Source organism: Helianthus annuus, chromosome 6 (assembly GCF_002127325.2).
Source record: "Helianthus annuus cultivar XRQ/B chromosome 6, HanXRQr2.0-SUNRISE, whole genome shotgun sequence".
Taxonomy (NCBI): Eukaryota; Viridiplantae; Streptophyta; class Magnoliopsida; order Asterales; family Asteraceae; genus Helianthus; species Helianthus annuus.
Window position 1 is genome coordinate 69,312,331 of NC_035438.2, and position 21,776 is coordinate 69,334,106.

At 41.3% G+C, this 21,776-nt stretch overlaps 1 protein-coding gene across 1 annotated transcript; it reads right to left on the reverse strand.

The window, feature by feature from the left end:
- Nucleotides 1-12,922: 12,922 nt before the first annotated feature.
- LOC110944846 lies at nt 12,923-13,567 on the reverse strand. The gene has a single exon (XM_022186490.1). The coding sequence runs from the start codon at nt 13,565-13,567 to the stop codon at nt 12,923-12,925; it is 645 nt and encodes a 214-aa protein (XP_022042182.1).
- Between the last annotated feature and the right edge of the window lie 8,209 nt (nt 13,568-21,776).

Genomic DNA, 21,776 nt, shown 5'->3' on the forward strand with positions numbered 1-21,776 from the left:
CAACATAAGTGAGAAAGGTTCGCGAAGAGTGCGATGACAGAAGAGTGTAAGCACACAAGTGTTCTCAAGCAATAACAAGTAATGAGCAATGTAATCTAAGCATACTACGAGCAAAGTTCTATGCAATTCTAGCATGTAGGCAATAAACATAAACCTTATTACCTAGGATGTTGAGTCTTGCACGTGGAGCGAAGCGTCGTTGTGGATCGTTGAGAGCACTGTTCTGGTTATAGTCTGGTTTTAATAAACACGTTTTCCCATATTAAAACCAAGTTCTCTATAACCAATGGCTCTGATACCAATCTGTCACACCCCCAAAATCCACCTGCGGAGTATCACCGCTTAGGAGCGTGACTGACCATGATCAAGCCACCAATCATATCGAACAATATATATAGTAAAAGTAATTGCCATTTAAACCAAACCAAATCCATATGAAAGGTGTTCCAAAACATAAGTAAGTTATCGTTGTTTAGCGGAAGCGTATAAATAAAACCCATCGTAATACAGTATCAAATATCATAAGTGTTTAACAAGATAATCACGATCCAAGCCCACAACGACCAGCTCCTCCCTGTGCAAGCTCCATGTATCTAACGACCTACAAGGCATGTAACAGAGGATCAATAACTAGTTGAGCGAGTTCACAGAAAGTAAATGCGTAATAGTATATTCGTTTGTAACATGTGGCTCTACTGGGCCGATAGTACGTTTTATTGGTGGGGGCTTCCCATGTTGTATATCCACTAGACTATTCGTAACCATAAGTGTTCTACATATCCCGAGAACAGTAACACGTACAAGTTTACGTAGGTTTTACGTAAGTAATCCTTCACAACCGAGGATAGGGGTACGCGGGGGTTTACGTAGGTTTTACGTAAGTGCCTGACACAACCGAGGCAGTAGTGAGTATAAGTTCACGTAGGTTTTACGTGAGTGTCCTTCGCAACCTGAGGACAGTGAGCAATACAAGTATACGTAGGTTTTACGTATGTGTCCTGCACAACCGAGGACGATGGTATGGTAGTCTAGTAACAGTGTAAGTACAGTTCTATTCAATCTCAATCCTTCAATCCCAATTCCCGTGCCCTGGGAATCCCATGCCTTAGTAAGAGTGTGAACTCACCTTGGTTTGCTCGGTATGCTATCTATGTGCTCGTAAACAATCAATCAATCAGTCAAGGCCTATGGTAATGCATTTACACACAGTCAGTTCATGTCATTCAGGCTTCTCATCAGAGTCTTTCACAGTTCATTCTAATATCTTTATCCACTAGTATACTTAACCGAGTTAATAAACTTAATTGGATTATCATATATATAACGGTGTTACATTTCAACAAGGTTACAAGCATAGTTTAACTCAGTTAACATGCGTGACAGAAATGATATCCCCTCCAGTATTGATAGGCTACGCATAATCAACATACTAAAAGTGTTAAACACTTAATAACTTTACAGTTAACAGCAACTCAGATCATATACAATAAGCATTTTAAAAGTTTAGACATGATTAGCATTAGAAGATTGGGCCTTGTGTCCATACAAAGGTCGGACCTTTAGCTAAACCATGAAAGTCAGACAAGGGCATCCCTTACTACAAAAACTCGGACTAGATATGGCATAGCATTAAAATTCGGACCATGGGGGATGGGGGTTAAAGTTCGGACAACCCCTCCCCTTTCATGCAAAACTCGGACCTCCCATGCTCTTAAACAAAGTCGGACCAACACTTGTCAAAGAAACTCGGACCTGGTAACATCTTGTGAAACTCGGACCTGGTAACATCTTGTGAAACTCGGACCTTATAATGTGTACCATTCGGACAAGGCTTAAAGCCTCAAAACTCGGACCCCTATAGCATAATAAAGGTCGGACCTAACAACATGTAAAAAAAACTCGGATAGCATGTGATGTGCATATACATCGGACGAGATACAAAGTATAATACTCGGACCCATGCTTAACTTATAAACTCGGATCCTTTTCAATGCTTAAAGGTTGGACAACATCTCTATTTCTAAACTCAGACAATTACATATGCATTCACAAAACTCTGAGTAGCATTTCAGTCAGTCGTTCTTTGCATCGTAACAGTTACGTTTTCATTTTTCTACGACCCAGAAACCCTAATTCGTACAATACATGGCACAAATCAAATCAACAAATATCATCATCGTACAAGCAAGTGATTTCACGACTAATCATCATCATAACACAATAACCAAGAATCAACCAGAACACAGAACCATCATATGAAAGCTAGGGTTTTTCAAGTATTACAAGAATCAATAATTGATACAATCAATCAATCAATTAGGGTTTACAAGTATCACAATAATCAATAAACAATTACCTTGAATGATTCTAGAGAGAATGCGGAAACAAGGTGATGAATGTCTTGCCAATGATTTGGTGATGATTGCCAGAGAATGTGAACTACGTGCTTGGATTTTTGTGTGTGGTTTAGTGAAGGATTAGGGTTAAGTATAATTAAATTTTCACTAATTACTCTATACACCCTGAATTATTATATTTTACACAAGCACACCATCTCACAACAATTTCACAGTTTCACCACCAAGTTCACATACTTGACAAGTCTATCACAAATAACAAACAACCATGCCCAAACACACAATACACTTCATTGTATCAAAACGTATACAATTCCATAGCAACTAATTGCGCAAATAAACAACTAAACAATAAATGAACGTGCAATAAATGCGAAATAGAAATCTTGGAAATTCGAGTTGTCACATTATCCCCAACTTAAAAGAAATTTTGTCCCGAAATTTAGCATGCGGTTACTGAGGAAGCTAGGTAAGTTGTATCGTTTACTGATTTTCCTGGGGTGTCACAACCAGCCCCTGAACCTTCGATACTGGAAGCCTCGTTGGTAAAAAGCTTCCAGGTATCAGGGTTGAAGGGTTCAGCGGTGGTTGTATTAACTTCTGTTGTGGTTTCTTTAGGGACTTACAAGGTGAGTAAGCCAAGATTTGAGCTTTGAGAGCTTTTCTTGGAGCATAAGTGATTTTATGTTCACCTAGTTCAACAGCCCATTTGGCTAGCCGTCCAAATATTTCTGGTTTTTCAAGCACATTCCTGATAGATTGATCAATGACTACTTGTATTAGGTGTGCCTGAAGATACCTTCGAAGCCTTCTAGCCGTTTGAACTAGGGCTAGAGCAAGTTTTTCCAAAGAAGAATATTTGATTTCTGCTAATTTTGAAGTTTTGAAAAAGTAACCCGGTATCTGAACATTGTTTCGTTCAATGATAAGAGCCGTATTTATGGCATTTTCAGCAATCAAAAGGTAGATAGAGGTTGTTCCTCCTATTTTCGGAGCCAAAATGGCTGGGAGTGAAGCCAAGTGTTGCTTCCTTTGGTTGAAGGCTTCCTTTTGGAGTAAAACGCTTCAAAGCTGTAAGCTTTCCATCGAAAGTCTTTCTTGTTAGCACATCCCTTGAGGGTTGGCTTTTATGCTTTGTTTCCTCATGATGTGCCCTAGAGACACGCACTTGACTGGATTAAGCTTTATGTTGATCTTTCTCGAGTTTTGGTAGGTTTCTTGTATGTCATCGAGCATTTGGTATTCCGTTTTGCTCTTGATAATCAAATCGTCAACATAAGCTTTAATGTTCTTGCTGATTTGTCCGGCAAACGCTTTGTTAACCAGACGTGGATAAGTGGTACCTGCATTTCTTAAACCAAAAAGCATTTTTTGATAGCAAGATATACCTTTATCAGTGTGGAATGTGGTTTTTTCTTCATTTTTTTATTAGGATCTGATGGTAACCCTTTTAGGCGTCAAGAAAACACCTGAATAGGAAGCCTGTGAGCGAGTTATCCTTGAGGTCTATCTCGGGCAGCGAGTAGCAATCCTTTGGGCATGCTTTGTTCAAGTCTTTTAAAATCAATATACATTCTCCAAGACTTGTCGGGTTTTCGAACTATTATGGGATTGGTCACCCATGATTGATACTTAACCTTCTCGAAGGATTCCGGCTAGAACAAGCTTTTCCATCTTTTGTATAATGAGTTTATTATAAGATGGTATTCATATCTCATGTTTCAATAATTCTACGGGGGGTGCCGGTCATATATTCCGGGCACCAAGCAAAGACGTAGTGCAAGAGCAACCTTTCAAGGTATGAGAGGATTTCATTGTAAAGGTTAGTTTTTACCCTTATCCCCTGTTGAGGATATTTTGGGTTTATGTTCAACCCTTATTCATCGTCTTCGTCCTTTCTTGAGCTTTCCCCTTCAACCATAAAAGCTTCTTGGGTAGGTTGAAGGGTTGATATCCCTTTTTCAGTGGGAAACTTCATAGTGCCTTGACCAACTAAAACTGCCATTCCGAACACACCTTGCCCTGGCCTTCCTATGATGATATCATAGTTGGAAGGGATATTGATCACCGCAAAAGTGAGTTGTTCGGTTCGTCCCTTTGTTCTCTCGTTGAACAAACATAATGGGTTATTTGGCCTAAAGGCTTGATAGGTATGTCTGCGATACCTTCGATGGGGGATTCAGACTGTTGAAGCTTTGAACGTTCATCGTCGCTGAGAGGGTTAAAGCCTTTCTCAAACATGATTTTGGTGGTTGCACCGGTGTCAATGTAAGCCTTTTGTGTCTTGATGGTTCCTATGTTGGATTCCATCACCAGAGGGTTTGAAAGCAACTCTCCTTCTGGTGGTGGGAAGCAAACATATTGACGTTCCCATGATGGCGTTTGTGGGAAGCTTTGTTTTCAAGGTCGACCGTGTTCACTTCCTACTTTTTATTTTTCAACCATCTTGCCCTTGACCCCTTCAACCAAGTGAGCCAATTCGGACTTAACGACCAATTCGATCCTCATTTTGAGTTGGAAGCAATCATTGGTATGGTGACCTTTCTATTCGTGAAACTCACAATACTAGCTTGATTTTTCTAAACTTTTGTTTTTTTTTTGACAAAGGTTGAGGAGGGCGGAAGCTATGTTTTACCTCTTCGGTTGCCAAGATCTTGTGCGGAGTCTTGGTTAAGGCTGTAAAGTTTATGATTTTTCTCGGCTTGGAGGGTTCCGGCCTTCAGGCCTTCTGGAATCTGAACCTTTGAACCGTTTGTCATAAGAGCCATACTGGAAGCTCTAGTTAAGAGGTTTTTTTTATTTTTTATTTACTTTTTTGATATATACAGCTTATTCTCCTCGAATGTGGGCTTTAGCCCTTTTGAGTGCTTCTTCAAGGGTTTTGGGCAGGCATTTATTGAAGTCTCTTGTGAGATATTTGGAATTTAGCATTCATGAACCCTGCGACCCTAATTTTTTCATCGGCGTAAGTTAAACCTTCCTTCTTGTAACTTTTGACGAAGTCTCTGAGACTTTCATCATCACGTTGTTTGGTCTGGAAGATTACCGTGGCATCATTGACATGCCTCTGTTGTTATAGGGAACTTTTGCTAAGATCGTCAAAGGTCTGAACGCTTCGTCCATGAAGGTCATTGAACCATATGCCAGAAGGCCCTTCAAGGGTTTGCATGAACATGAGACAACATTCGGAGTTGGGTCATTTTTCAATTCTTGTAGTCCCGGCGAAGATTTGGAGGTAGTCTTTAGTACCGTGATGGCATCTTTATCTGGGTTTAAAATCCGTACTCAACAATTTGTTGGAAGAAGCAAGACAAGTTGTTGGGCTTGTAAGGTTTTGAGAGGTATTTTACTACCCTTGAAGCTGGGTTACCGTTTGAGGTACCCTGGTGAGTGATTGCACTTGGTTGATGAAGTTAAGGTTAAAGCCTTGAAGGCTTTCTGTGTCATCATCCAGCTTTCATGTGCTGCAAAGGAAATTGTGCCATCACCTGTGTCATGAGCTAGGGCATAAGGTTAAAGCCTTAAAGGCTTTTTGATGGTACTCATAAAAGATGCCATTATCTATGTCATATGGTTAAAGCATTAAAGGCTTACTGTATAAGTCGTTCCCATGTATGTCCTCATGACCGCACCTCGAGCCAAAGGAAGGGTGGCCATGGCTTGTTTTCACGAAGTAGCAATGGGAGGGGGAACACTTGAAGCTGGTGACTGCCATAATTGATCAAGAGTGGTTTTATGCCCCATAGGTGCACCGGTTGTAATGGGTTGGGAGGTAAATAAGGGAAAACGGTTGGACTTGGCCTCCCAAAGCCTTAAAGGCTTGAGTGGTTGGTCTGTCACACTAGGACCAGCTTCAAGGTAAGATGTGGCTGAACGTGAGCTGCTAAAAGGAAGAGATGGACGGCCATGTGATAATGAGGGTTTAGACTCCTCATAATTTAGTCTTATTCTCACCCTTTTTTCCCTTTCTAAGCTCACATGCTAGTTGAGAAGAAATCTCAGTTGTAATAAATTTCTAGCTACTCCCTCGGGTGTTAGATCTATGCGTTCCGGCGTATGCATTGCATCGATTTGAGTAAGTGCAACCCCTGACCGAGAAGGGGTTGGTGTTTGAAAAGAAGGGAACTCCGGGAAAATATCCCGGTGGAGTACTTCCGGGAGTAGAAAGAAATGTAGATTTGACCGGTGAGATCCGACCGGAACTTGGTGTTAAATCGGTGTTGTTAGGAACCTGATTTACCTGACCGAGAGACTCGCTTTCAGACATGATGTAAAGAGAAAATGGAGCTACACAACTGGTCTTTAAGATAAAGTAAACGGCATAGCCCCACGGTGGGCGCCAACTTGTTGATGCAACAAATACAAGACCAAGGCCTGTAGCGATATCTCTGGGTAAAAGGGTTCAGGGGTTAGATTAGCCTAACGCAGGTCGTGGGGTCCCCCCACGTTTGCAAGACGTGGAGAGAGGTTCACTAGTATTGTTTTTATCCTCCTTAGATCTTGGGCTAATTAGAAATCAACCCAGAAAGCGATCGTTGGAGAAGATGAATTATTTAGTGTGAAGAAGAGAAGCAAGCATGAAGCTAGTTCTCAAGAGGGAGAAGGAGAATCAGAGAGTTAGGCTGATATCTGCTGATCCTGGGGTGTTTTGTATGGTGAAATGGCCTGCATTTTATAGGGGATGGTGTTTCTCAAAGGAGAAACCCGTGACTAGTGAATCTGTGCTTGCAGTGAGCGGTTTGCCCATTTTGGGGGTTGAAGGGTTTGGACCTGTGGACAAAAGGGTGTGCTCTCCCACATGGTCTGGTTGCAGCTGGGCAGGAGGTTTCACACGTTAAGTGTTGATGTGACCGGACACTGTGCTTGTCCTTTTTACTGTTCATGACCGTTGGAAATTTTCCGAACCTTTTAACCTTTTAACCTTTTAAGCAGTTGTGTCTCTAATCAGTTTATTAAGGTTTGAGCTACCCCCGTCATCAGTATCCATATCTCATGTTTCAATAATGCTACGGGGGGTGCCGGTCATATATTCCGGGCACCAAGCAAAGACGTAGTGCAAGAGCAACCTTTCAAGGTATGAGAGGATTTCATTGTAAAGGTTAGTTTTTACCCTTATCCCCTGTTGAGGATATTTTGGGTTTATGTTCAACCCTTATTCATCGTCTTCGTCCTTTCTTGAGCTTTCCCCTTCAACCATAAAAGCTTCTTGGGTAGGTTGAAGGGTTGATATCCCTTTTTCAGTGGGAAACTTCATAGTGCCTTGACCAACTAAAACTGCCATTCCGAACACACCTTGCCCTGGCCTTCCTATGATGATATCATAGTTGGAAGGGATATTGATCACCGCAAAAGTGAGTTGTTCGGTTCGTCCCTTTGTTCTCTCGTTGAACAAACATAATGGGTTATTTGGCCTAAAGGCTTGATAGGTATGTCTGCGATACCTTCGATGGGGGATTCAGACTGTTGAAGCTTTGAACGTTCATCGTCGCTGAGAGGGTTAAAGCCTTTCTCAAACATGATTTTGGTGGTTGCACCGGTGTCAATGTAAGCCTTTTGTGTCTTGATGGTTCCTATGTTGGATTCCATCACCAGAGGGTTTGAAAGCAACTCTCCTTCTGGTGGTGGGAAGCAAACATATTGACGTTCCCATGATGGCGTTTGTGGGAAGCTTTGTTTTCAAGGTCGACCGTGTTCACTTCCTACTTTTTATTTTTCAACCATCTTGCCCTTGACCCCTTCAACCAAGTGAGCCAATTCGGACTTAACGACCAATTCGATCCTCATTTTGAGTTGGAAGCAATCATTGGTATGGTGACCTTTCTATTCGTGAAACTCACAATACTAGCTTGATTTTTCTAAACTTTTGTTTTTTTTTTGACAAAGGTTGAGGAGGGCGGAAGCTATGTTTTACCTCTTCGGTTGCCAAGATCTTGTGCGGAGTCTTGGTTAAGGCTGTAAAGTTTATGATTATTCTCGGCTTGGAGGGTTCCGGCCTTCAGGCCTTCTGGAATCTGAACCTTTGAACCGTTTGTCATAAGAGCCATACTGAAGCTCTAGTTAAGAGGTTTTTTTTTATTTTTTATTTATTTTTTTGATATATACAGCTTATTCTCCTCGAATGTGGGCTTTAGCCCTTTTGAGTGCTTCTTCAAGGGTTTTGGGCAGGCATTTATTGAAGTCTCTTGTGAGATATTTGGAATTTAGCATTCATGAACCCTGCGACCCTAATTTTTTCATCGGCGTAAGTTAAACCTTCCTTCTTGTAACTTTTGATGAAGTCTCTAAGACTTTCATCATCACGTTGTTTGGTCTGGAAGATTACCGTGGCATCATTGACATGCCTCTGTTGTTATAGGGAACTTTTGCTAAGATCGTCAAAGGTCTGAACGCTTCGTCCATGAAGGTCATTGAACCATATGCCAGAAGGCCCTTCAAGGGTTTGCATGAACATGAGACAACATTCGGAGTTGGGTCATTTTTCAATTCTTGCAGTCCCGGCGAAGATTTGGAGGTAGTCTTTAGTATCGTGATGGCATCTTTATCTGGGTTTAAAATCCATACTCAACAATTTATTAGAAGAAGCAAGACAAGTTGTTGGGCTTGTAAGGTTTTGAGAGGTATTTTACTACCCTTGAAGCTGGGTTACCGTTTGAGGTACCCTGGTGAGTGATTGGCACTTGGTTGATGAAGTTAAGGTTAAAGCCTTGAAGGCTTTCTGTGTCATCATCCAGCTTTCATGTGCTACGAAGGAAATTGTGCCATCATCTGTGTCATGAGCTAGGGCATAAGGTTAAAGCCCTAAAGGCTTTTTGATGGTACTCATAAAAGATGCCATTATCTGTGTCATAAGGTTAAAGCCTTAAAGGCTTACTGTATAAGTCGTTCCCATGTATGTCCTCATGACCGCACCTCGAGCCAAAGGAAGGGTGGCCATGGCTTGTTTTCACGAAGTAGCAATGGGAGGGGGAACACTTGAAGCTGGTGACTTCCATAATTGTTCAAGAGTGGTTTTATGCCCCATAGGTGCACCGGTTGTAATGGGTTGGGAGGTAAATAAGGGAAAAACGGTTGTACTTGGCCTCCCAAAGCCTTAAAGGCTTGAGTGGTTGGTCTGTCACACTAGGACCAGCTTCAAGGTAAGATGTGGCTGAACGTGAGCTGCTAAAAGGAAGAGATGGACGGCCAGGTGATAATGAGGGTTTAGACTCCTCATAATTTAGTCTTATTCTCACCCTTTTTTCCCTTTCTAAGCTCACATGCTAGTTGAGAAGAAATCTCAGTTGTAAGAAATTTCTAGCTACTCCCTCGGGTGTTAGATCTATGCGTTCCGGCGTATGCATTGCATCGATTTGAGTAAGTGCAACCCCTGACCGAGAAGGGGTTGGTGTTTGAAAAGAAGTGAACTCCGGGAACATATCCCGATGGAGTACTTCCGGGAGTAGAAAGAAATGTAGATTTGACCGGTGAGATCCGACCGGAACTTGGTGTTAAATCGGTGTTGTTAGGAACCTGATGTACCTGACCGAGAGACTCGCTTTCAGACATGATGTAAAGAGAAATGGAGCTACACAACGGGTCTTTAAGATAAAGTAAGCGGCGTAGCCCCACGGTGGGCGCCAACTTGTTGAGACAACAAAATATAGACCGAGGATAGTGTCAGGGGTGGTTAGGCAGATGGGTTAAAGGGTTTAACCTTGCCTAACGCAGGTCGTGGGGTCCCCCCACGTTTGCAAGACGTGGAAGGAGGTTCACTAGTTTATGTTTCTTGTTTGACGATCCAGTTCTGAAGTATGGTTCAGAAATGGATTGAGGAACAGAAAGAATAAGTGTAATGTCACTTTGAGTGAGGGACACTTTGAGTGAAGTGAATGTACGAAGTGAGGGACCAGAGTTTGAGAGAGTAAGTCTGATCTGGGATGTCTTTGTTAGTAAATGAAGTGTCATTATATAGGGGAAGACATGTCCCGAAGGAGTATACATTTGACTAATGAACCCGCTTGCAGTGAGGGGCATACCCTTTCGGGGGTTGAAGCCTTTTGACCCCCGGGTAATAGCGTGCATTCTGTGGACCTGCGTTGCTTTTACGGCTGTGGTTGGTGAGACTGTTTGGGGATGTGACTTGTTCACTGTTCCCGTGTTGTTTTACTCCATCTCCTCAGCTTTTTCAAGCGTTGAACCTTTTAACCTTTTAGGTGCTTTCATACTTGGTCATTTTATTTGGTCTCGGGCTACCCTCGTCATCAGGTTCCTTAGCTATGTAGCTATCATTCACTTGGCTTGAAACCAGCAACAAATCTGTGAACACTTCAAGCTTTTCGATTTTCATCTCTTTAGCTAGCCTTAAGCCAGCTATTAGTGCCTCGTATTCAGCTTCGTTATTGGTGGTCTGAAAATTAAAACGGAGAGCATATGTGAATTCCAGCCCTTCTGGGTTGATTAAAATTAGCCCAGCTCCTGACCCTTCAACGCTTGAAGCCCCATCAGTAAAAAGCTTCCAGGCTTCAGGGTTGGAGGGTTCAGTAGTGGTAGCATTCACTTCAATGATTGTCTGGTTTGGGACTTCCACAATGAAATCGGCTAAGACTTGTGCCTTGATAGCTTTTCTCGGGACATAGGTGATGTTATGCTCACCCAGTTCTATGGCCCATTTGGCTAATCGCCCCGAGTTTTCAGGTTTTTCAAGCACACTCTTAATAGGTTGGTCGGTGACCACTTGTATGGGGTGTGCTTGGAAATACCTTCGAAGCCTTCTACCTGTTTGAACTAGGGCTAGGGCGAGTTTTTCAAGGGGATGATATTTTGTTTCAGCTAATTTTAGAGTTTTGCTGAAAAAATAAACGGGTACCTGGGCCTTGTCTCGCTCAATGGTGAGGACTGCACTGATGGCCTCGTCAGCGATTGAGAGGGACACCGATATTAACTCCCCGGTTTTTGGTGCTGCGATATCTGGTAGGGAAGCTAAATGTTGCTTCATTTGGTTGAAAGCTTCTTCAGCTTCTTCAGTCCATTTGAAATCCTTCTTGTCTGAGCAGTTCTTGAGCGTTTTGTAGAAGGGCAGAGATCTTTCGGCCAATTTTGAGGTAAAACGCTTCAAGGCTGCAAGCTTCCCGTTTAAGCTTTCAACCTCCTTCTTGGTTCTTGGTGGTTTAGCTTCGAGGACGGCTTTCACTTTGTTAGGGTTGGCTTTGATGCTTTGCTTTCCAACAATGTGACCCAAGAATTTTCCCTCCTCGAATCCAAATGAGCATTTTTCTGGATTAAGCTTCATGTTGACCTTTCTGAGGTTCTTGAAAGTTTCTTGAATATCGTCAAGCATTTGATGTTCCGTCTTGCTTTTAATCACCAAGTCGTCAACGTATGCCTCCATGTTTTTGCCAATTTGGCTTTCGAAGGCTTTGTCGACGAGCCGTTGATAGGTAGCTCCTGCATTTTTTAGGCCAAAAGGCATCTTTTGATAACAAAAGATCCCTTTGTCCGTGTGAAAGGCTGTTTTTTCCTCATCCTCTTTCTTCATGAGGATTTGGTGATAGCCTTTGTATGCATCAAGAAAGCATTTAAACGAGTAACATGTGAGGGAATCGACCTTGAGATCAATTTCCGGTAGTGGGTAACAATCTTTAGGACAAGCTTTGTTAAGATCCTTGAAATCTATGCACATTCTCCAAGAGTTGTCAGGTTTTTTGACCATAATCGGGTTTGCAACCCATGATTGGTACTTGACTTCTCGGAGAATACCGGCCAACACAAGCTTTTCAACCTCTTGGCAGGCTGCCAGACTTCTCTCGGGTGCCAGGCTTCTTTTCTTTTGGACCACCGGCTTGACATCCGGTGGTATTCTTAATTCATGCTCGACAATGTTCCGAGGGATCCCGGTCATATCCTCTGGACACCAAGCGAATACATCGCTGTAATGTGTTAGCAGCTTTTCAAGGTATGAAAGGGTCTCTTGAGAAAGGTTTGGATTGACCCTTATCCGTTGTTCAGGGTACTTAGGGTTTATGACCAACCTTTGCCTGCCTTCTTCGCTGTTTGAGTTTTCGCCCTCAATCATGTAAGCTTCCTGAGAGGGTTGAAGGGTTGCTATGCCCCTTTCGGTAGAAAATTTAACCGTGCCATGGCCAACAGACACTGCCATGTAAAATGCACACTGTCCTGGTCTCCCGATGATCACGTCATAGCTTGAGGGGATGTTGATAACCACAAAGGTTAATGGTTGGGTTCGTTCTTTTAATCCTTCGCTGAAACGAACATTAAGGGTCAGCTGCCCTAAAGGTTTGAGGGGTATGTCAGCGATACCTTTTATAGAGGTTCCAGAAGGTTGAAGCCTTGAACGTTCTTCATTGCTTAAACGGTTGAAGAACTTTTCGAACATGATTTCAGTGGCTGCCCCAGTATCTATGTATGCCTTACATGTTTGCAGCGTTCCCACGGTGGCTTCTACCACAAGAGGACTAGAAAGTGGGTCCTTCTCCGTAGGGGGGAAGCAGACACACTGAAGCTCCCAAGCTTCCAACCGCTGTCTTTTATGAGGAACCCTTCCATCGAAATTCACCATATTGACTTCCTTACCCTTTTCCTTCAGCCATTTTGTCTTGGACTCCTTTTACCAAATGAGCGAGTTCTCCGGATTTGACAGCCTCTTCTATTCTTTTCGTGAGTTGGAAGCAGTCATTGGTGTGGTGACCTTTTTCTTCGTGGAACTCACAGTATTGGGTGGAGTTCTCGTTTTTTCTGCTTTTGGGGAGAGGCCTGGGAGGCCGAAAGTTTTGTTTAACTTCTTCTGTTGCAAGGATTTCTTGAGGGGTCTTTGTGAGGGGTGTGAAACTTATGCCTTTTTCTCTGCTTGAAGGGTTCCGGACTTCAGACCTTCGAGGGTCTGAACCCTTTGGCCGCCTGTCATTGGAGTTGAAGTTTCCCCTTTTTCTAGCTGGGCTATTGCTTCGCCAGCCGGATCCTCTTTTCCTTTGTTCCTTAATGTCTACAGCCTCCTCTCCCCGGATGTGAGCTTCGGCCCTTTCAAGGGCCTCTTCCAGGGTTTTGGGCAGGGATTTGTTGAAATCTCTTGTGAGATATTTAGAGGTTATGGCATTCATAAAACCAGCCACTCTCATTTTCTCGTCTGCCCCTACATAAGTCAGACCTTCCTTTTTGTATCGTTCAATGAACGCTCGAAGACTTTCATCATCACGTTGTTTTATCTGGAAGATCATTGTCGCGTCTTTGACATATCGCCTTTGTTGGGAGAAGTTTGCCAGAAAACCCCTGTAGGACCGGTTTTGACGCCGTTAGGACCGGTTTTGACGCCGTTCGATTGCGTAACGAACGTTTCACGTGCGGAATCCGTGAACGAACGTGACCGAACACACGATAACGTACTTCTAACGTGATTTCATTGATAGATTTGACAATCCGGTACAAGATCTCACGTTTACACTACTTTCTCTCTCTACTTTCTCTCTCTAGAAAGTCTTCTCCAAGTCTTCTCCAAAATCTCTATCTAAAAGTCTAACTAAAGTCATAACATATCTCCTATTTATATGGTCAAGGCAACTTAGTGAAAGTTCACATTAATTACAAGTTTGCCACCTTGCCATTTCTAACTAAATATGACGTTATGCACTTGATTCCTTCCGGCTTTTCACTACGACTCGGATTGACGAAGGCGATAGACAAAATATGCATCAACAATCTCCCCCTTGGATATTGCCATAGTCAATCTCGTAGTGAAACTCGTAACGACTTGTCTTTCTCTTTCTCTAAGACTCGAACGAAGATGTAGTCGACAGACAACTGCACCAACAGACTCCCCCTTGAATGTTGACGGAATCTTTAGTGAGAGTCTTCAATCATTTCCAGCTCTTCACTCTTGTTCGGTCTTCTTCAGGAACTCAGCCTGGAATCAAATTTTATCAGGAACTTCCTCCTTGAATCATATGCCTGAAACTTTCTCTGGCTCTAACTTTCATCAGACTCCCCCTATCATCATGCTGGGATCTCTGTCTGGAAATCGTTATCACCATTGAAATCAACTCCTGGCTTTCTCTGTTTAAGCTCTTCTTTGGTTCTGATGTGTCTCCTGGCTATCCGTAGCAACAGGATCAGAAACCTGCAATACTCAAATACACTATCACAAACTAATACAATTTGCAATTCAACTTAATGAATCAACAAATCATAAAAGAAGAATTATGAAGATCAAACTGTAGGTTACCATTCAACTTATTCATCAAGTTAATGAACCAAATTTGCATTTCAAATCTTCACAATTTAACATACTCTCTCAAACCACAAGTTCAACATGTTTAGCACTTGAAATGTCAAATATCAGTTCTTCACACTCTGTTGTCGAAAATCTTTTTGTAGTTTTCAAATATCAAACAAAAATACAATATTTTTGGATTTTTGAATTTATAGAAAAACAAAAATGAACACTATTTTTGAGAGATTGTGCAAGAGGATCATATCGGTCTTTGAGACATATCACCAACACCGTTGATCTTGATTAATCAGCAAATGTTAAAAACAAAATTTACTTCTGATTGTCAGTATTGTTGTCCACTTAAACCTCTACACAAATTTTCAATTGATTCAAGATACGTATTTAATGTATTAGCACTTAAACTTATTTGAATGTCCCACCTCTTGAATATACTCCCGTATCCAGATCCCAATATTCTGATCTACAGGTAAGTATAACTACAAATGATATCTGTATATAAATTAGGGGAAAAATGCGAGAACTGAGGGATCTCAGGTCAGAACTTCCGTTCAGCAGAGAGATATCAGCTTCGACTTAGCAGTGGGTCCCCTTTAGAGGATCTTTTCAGCTACAACAACTGATCATCAATTTTATTGTCTAATCAGCTGAGGGCTTTATGCTATGTTTCAAGCATATGAAGAAAGTATTAGCCAGGGACTAGGTCAGAACTACCGTTCAGCAGAAGTCCCGGAATAATACCCCAGACATCAATTGAGTACAAGAACCTAGTATTCCAGAATAAGAAACCTTTCAAACGAGATTTCAGGGGTTACCTATATATCCAAGTAGTGTTCCCCACAAAATAAGTAAGTTTTGATTTTATGTTTATATCTCGAATACAATCTACTAACTGTGTGAAGCCTACTGACACATCATTAGTAAGACTTGTTTAAAAACAATTTTGTCTTTACAAATCTCTAGCATGCTGTGATAGTCCACCGATGTACTATCATCTCCTCTTTTTGCAACAAAACTCATTTTCATTTTTCAATTTTTTTAAATTTTTCAAAATTTTAATACTCCCCCTAAAATCAAAATATGTTTCAATTTTGATTTTCTGAAGAAAAAATTGAAAACAAACTATACAAGAAACTTGACAACACAATGTGAATTACCTCAATTCACCATTCTCGTGCAAAAACAATCAGAACTCCCCCTCACAACAAACTATTTTCCCATAATGATTTCAAAACACTTAAGTTTGTTTCAATCAAAATGGTTTTTCCGGAAAAATTAGTTTGTGTTCCAACCATTTGTAGATTCGGGGTTATCTCTTCATCTTGTTTTCTTCAAACCTTTTAAAGATTTATTATTTCCAGTTTGATCATAAACCATCAGTAGAAAATCAAGTACAAATTAATGTCCCTGATTTACCACTTATGAGGCGAAAAATCACCAAAGTGAAATTTCTCAAGAAATGTGCCGATTCATGATCCACGATACCATCTTGGGATCTCCGGCAAGTCAGGTTTTTTCTATTTAAACAATTTCACCCAAGCCTGACTGACCTTGGGTGATTTTGAATTCTTGCTCAACAATGGTGGAAAATTTGCATCATCCATTGCTAAACTAGAATTCTCAACTTTTACCTCAACCAATGGCTCCTCTGGTTTTACCATACCAGAATCATTGCCTGCAGGTGGCTTGTCCGACTTTGATCTGTCAGATTCATCGCCGACCTTTTCCTTCTTCTTCTCCTCTTTTGTCCTCAGATTTGTATCTGATGAATTCTTTTTGCTCGACTTTGCAGATGAAGGAGTAGATTCATCAGAACTATTAATCTGTTTGTCCCGTGAACCCGAGGACAAAATTTTCTCTAAATACTCTCTTGCTTTCTTTCTTTTCTTCCTCAGTCTGTCTTTCTGCCCCTGTGAAAGCTTTACTTTCTTTTCTTGAGTTGACTGTACTGGAACTTTAGGTTTCCGAGCCTTCTGTTCCTGGGGCTTGACTTTGACTGGAATCTTTGCCATTTTCTGAGAATTAACCCTCAATCTTTCATTCGATTTCCTCGGGCAATCTCTGGCAATGTGACCTTTGATGTTGCAGTTGTAGCACCTTCTGGTCTCATAACTCCAACTCCGGCAGTTAACAGCAATGTGTCCATGATAGCCGCAGCTGTAGCACATTCTGTTATCGTACCTATCACCATTTTTAGTCCAAACACTCAGATCAAAGCATTGTTTGGCTTGGTGATATTCTTTTCTCAAACTTGCTGGATTTGGCTTTGAAGCACTGTGGTCCAACCTGCACCACTTATTACCAACAATTTTTGAATTTTCATTTTTTACTTTTTGTAATTTTTTCTTTTGATTGGATGATCGATCAGATGAACTTTTATTATCTTTTTGTTTCTGTTCCACTTTCTTCTTTAAAGGTTTCTGTTTAGAACATTCACCTTTTTCAGTCGATTGTAGAACAATTTTCTGAAATTTTTCTTTTAAATTTAAAAACAATTTTTGTTTTTCAATTTTAACATGTTCATCATCAGATTTTACATCACAATCTTCAACTTTGACAGAGTCAAAGTTTGTGACATCGTCACTTATTGGAACTGAATTGATCGGTTTTGGACAAGGAATATTCAACTTGTCAGATTTAGTCGCAAAACTGATCAATTTCTTTTCAAGTTCATCAATCTTGATCCTTGAACTCTTAGCTTCGTCTTCAAGCTTAGATATTCTTTCAAGATGAGACTTGATTGAATTTTCATTTTCATTTTTCAAATTTTCAAGAACAGTCTTTTCATTTTCCAAAATTTTTATCTGTTCTTGAAATTTTGATTCACTGGCTTTCAGGTTTTTGTTTTCAAGCTTGATCCAGAAATCCTCATCTTCTGACGATTTCTGTTTGTTTTCAAAAACCTTTATATTTTCTTTCAACTTCCTGTTTTCAAATGTCAAACTGTCCAAACCACCCAACAGTTTGTCATTTTCTGCCTTCAACTTCTCACAACTTTCTTGAATTAAAAGAATCTGTTTTTCATCAGCCTGCTTCTCTTCTCTCAACTTCTTGATTTCTAATGCCAAACTTTCCGCGTCTTTGACAAGTTTGTCATTATCCGTCTTGAAGTTGTCGCATTTTGAGCATGCTGATGCAGAACTTGAATACTCAGACTTTACAAATTCTTCATTCTTTGGAGTATCCTTTGTTTCCTTCTTGTATGTACCTGCACAAACAATTTTTACAAAATCAAGAGGTTTTAAATTTTCATCAATATAACATCCTCTTTTATAATCATATCTCATGTTATGTTTTGCACCATAACATATACAGATTCTCTTATCAATCTCAGTAATCACATCCAAATTGATTTTATCTAAATTTCCCAGATTCAGTTTTTCTAGATTCTCTTTTATTCTATTCATCAATATCTTCTTTTCATCGAGATTTTTATAATAACGTTTTTGAAGTTTATTGATGAAATCAGATGGATGCAATTTCGAGAATTTAGGTTTTTGTTTTAACTCCTTTAAAACATCATCCCATTCAGCAGGTAAAGCAGCCTCCAACTTCAATGTCTGCTCAGTATCTGTCAAATTTATATCAAATGATTTTAACTTCTCTATCATGTAATCGAATCTTTTTTCCATCTCTTTCAAACTCTCATTCTGTTGACAAGCAAAATTTTCAAATCGAAGAGTCCAAACATGTTTATCATCTTGATTGAAAATCCTCGTACGATATCTCCCAAAATCATTTATCTTTCCAACAAAATCATTTTCCTTTTCGTCAAATACCATCGTCATTTTTCGCACAACCAAATCCAACACGTGTTTATGTTCAAATGGTGGTACTGGACTTCAGTGTAAACCAGTGGGCTTGGGCCAAACTGTCCGATACAAATCAACAATTAAAAATAACCGGCACTTTAGATTGGGTCTTAAAATTGGCAGTCAAATGGGTTGGGTGGTTGAGTGTGCAAATCAAAAACACATGGATTGCACAAACAACAAAATTGATACTTTATCTGAAGTGGGCGGCAAGTATACTAGGCGTTGATTGGGCCTTTATCAAATAGTGGGGCGGTGCACTTGGGCCAATTAACAAACCGACAATCTGATTGAACCTCAAAACCCACTTGCCGACAACATTTAATTCATTCAACCTTTATTTGTCCAAAATTTTAGTGGGACGGTGATGTTGATTGTTTTTGATTCAATCAGTGGTTTAGAGCTTCACATGTAGTCAACAACAAACAACCTGCAATGTTCAGACAGTTCACGTGAAGAAGACGACCTAAAAGCGAACCACACTCTGACACATAAGTGAAACAGAAAGCACTTTGAGCGGTTCAGAAGTTGTCCTAAAAGCGGTTCACAACTTGACTTAAGAGCGGTTCCCAAACTGTCACAATAAGCGGTTCACAATGTTGTTTACGAGCGGACCAGACTTGTATCTTTGAGCGATCCAGATATTTCTTGGAGCGAACCAGAAAGTTATGACACAAAAGCGATTCAGACTATACCTTCGAGCGATCCACGATGTTCGTAAAAGCGAACCAGACCTGAAATGTGACGCAAATTCGAACAGAAAACTCGCAATAACTCCTAAACGGCTCGGAATTTCGAGCTGAAAATTGGTAGGGTTGTAGATCGGGTCTAAACGCACATCATATCCAAAAATCAGACGAAACGGACCGTATTTACCTGTTCAATTTAACGTTTTTCAGAAAAGAACGAGTAGAATAAGAAAAATCGACGAAATTGGATCTGAATCTGCTTTGAAACGGCTGAAATCAGTACGAAAACAACGTGTTTGATCAAGCAATCGAGCTCCTAGCTCTGATACCACTTGTAGGACCGGTTTTGACGCCGTTCGATTGCGTAACGAACGTTTCACGTGCGGAATCCGTGAACGAACGTGACCGAACACACGATAACGTACTTCTAACGTGATTTCATTGATAGATTTGACAATCCGGTACAAGATCTCACGTTTACACTACTTTCTCTCTCTACTTTCTCTCTCTAGAAAGTCTTCTCCAAGTCTTCTCCAAAATCTCTATCTAAAAGTCTAACTAAAGTCATAACATATCTCCTATTTATATGGTCAAGGCAACTTAGTGAAAGTTCACATTAATTACAAGTTTGCCACCTTGCCATTTCTAACTAAATATGACGTTATGCACTTGATTCCTTCCGGCTTTTCACTACGACTCGGATTGACGAAGGCGATAGACAAAATATGCATCAACAACCCCTGCTTAGGTCGTCAAAGCTTCGAATGCTTTGAGCAGGTAGGTCGTTGAACCAGATTCTGGCGGATCCAACAAGAGTTTGCATGAACATTAGGCAACATTCAGCGTTTGACCATTTCTCTATTCGGGCTGCACCAGTGAAGATCTGGAGATGGTCCTCAGGATCCTCAGTCCCATCATACGTTCTGATGTGGGACGGCATCTTAATCTTTTATTGGAAATCATAATCGGCTATCTGCCTTGAGAAGCATGAAAGGTTACTTGGCTTATAAGGTTTAGCCAAGTCTTCTTCAGCCCTTGCATCTACATTGTCGCCATTGCCGTGATTCCCCTGAGTGACTAGCACTTGATTAATGAAGTGTTGCCACGGGAAGTTGGCCATCATCTGGGTCATCATATTGGGTACGAGGTTGAAGCCTTGAAGGCTTCCTGGACCAACCGAGCAGTTTATTCCGAGAGGGGTGCTCATAACAGCACTTCGTGCTAAAGGGGGCACGGACAGAGCTTGCTCCCATGTGGTTGTTACCGAAGCTGGATAACTTGTTACTGGGGACTGTAGGAGCTGGTCAAGTGTTAGCTCGTGTCCCAAAGGAGCACCACTAGTAATCGGTTGTGAAGAGAAGATAGGATGCACCGTAGGATTTGTCATAGTGGACAGGTAAGGATGAGGGTTTGGAGGGTTGCTGGGACCAGCCTCACTTCTTGTGGTAAAAGGAGGTAGGGGTGATCCGGGAGACAGTGTTGGTTCGGGTTCGTCATAGTCTAAACGAATCCTTATACCTTTTTCTCTTTCTTTACTCACATGCTGATTGAGAAGTGACCTTAATTCAAGGAAATTATTTGCAACCCCCTCGGGGGTGAGTTCAACACGTGCTGGGGTGTCAGAGACACCAACATTGGGAGATGGAACCCCGGATCTGGACGGAGTTGGCGTGTTGAAGGTGAGGAACTTGGGTGTGCTCCCCGGAGTTGAGAAAGACGCTGGTATAGCCACGTGAGCTTGGCTACTACCCGGGGTGGAAGTGTTTGGAATCTGATTTACTTCTCCCGGGGATCCACTTTCAGACATGGTGACTGTAAGTGAAGAGAGCTACACTACTAGGTCTTTTTTTTAGAAGAAATAGCGGCGTAGCCCCACGGTGGGCGCCAACTTGTTGATGCAACAAATACAAGACCAACGGTAGTAGCTGGGTTGGTTAGGCAAAAGGGTTGAAGGGTTCAACTTTGCCTAACGCAGGTCGCGGGGTCCCCCCACGTTTGCAAGACGTGGAAGGAGGTTTACTAGTTTATTGTTATTATTTGCTGGAGATTCCTTCTCTGAAATGTACTCAGATTCGGAAGTGTGGGCAAATAGAATGTGTGTGTTGAATGTGAAAAGGAGTGATTTGTATACGAGCAAGTACTCCACACGAATGACCAGAGATTAGAGAATCAGAGCTGGCCAGGAGATGATTTCTGAAGTAAATGAAGTGTCAATTTATAAGAGAAGACATCTCCCGAAGTAGAATGTATTGGACTAGTAACCTTGCTTGCAGTGGAGGGTTTCCCCTTTTGGGGGTTAAAGGCTTTGGACCCCTGGGTAATAGCGTGCATTGTGCAGACCTGCTTTGCTTTTGCGGCTATGGGTTGGTGAAGCGATCTCCGGATGTGACTGGCCACTGTTTCCTCCTCGCTTTTCCCATCTTACAGCTTTTTAACCATTGAACCGTTTAACCATTCGAGCATTTGCATATTTAGTCGCTTTATTTAGTCTTGGGCTACCCCCGTCATCAGTTATAATTACACAAAGGTTATTAAAACCGCCGCCTGACACAAAAGAAACAGCCAGAAATTATATCAACTGTCTTGTCAAAATTCAAAAATCAAAAAGCTCAACCGCTTTCAACCTTTCAAGCTTTGAAGCTTTGAAGCCTTCAAGCAAAGTAAAACACATATACAAAAAGTCAGAAGTATTTGTGCTTAC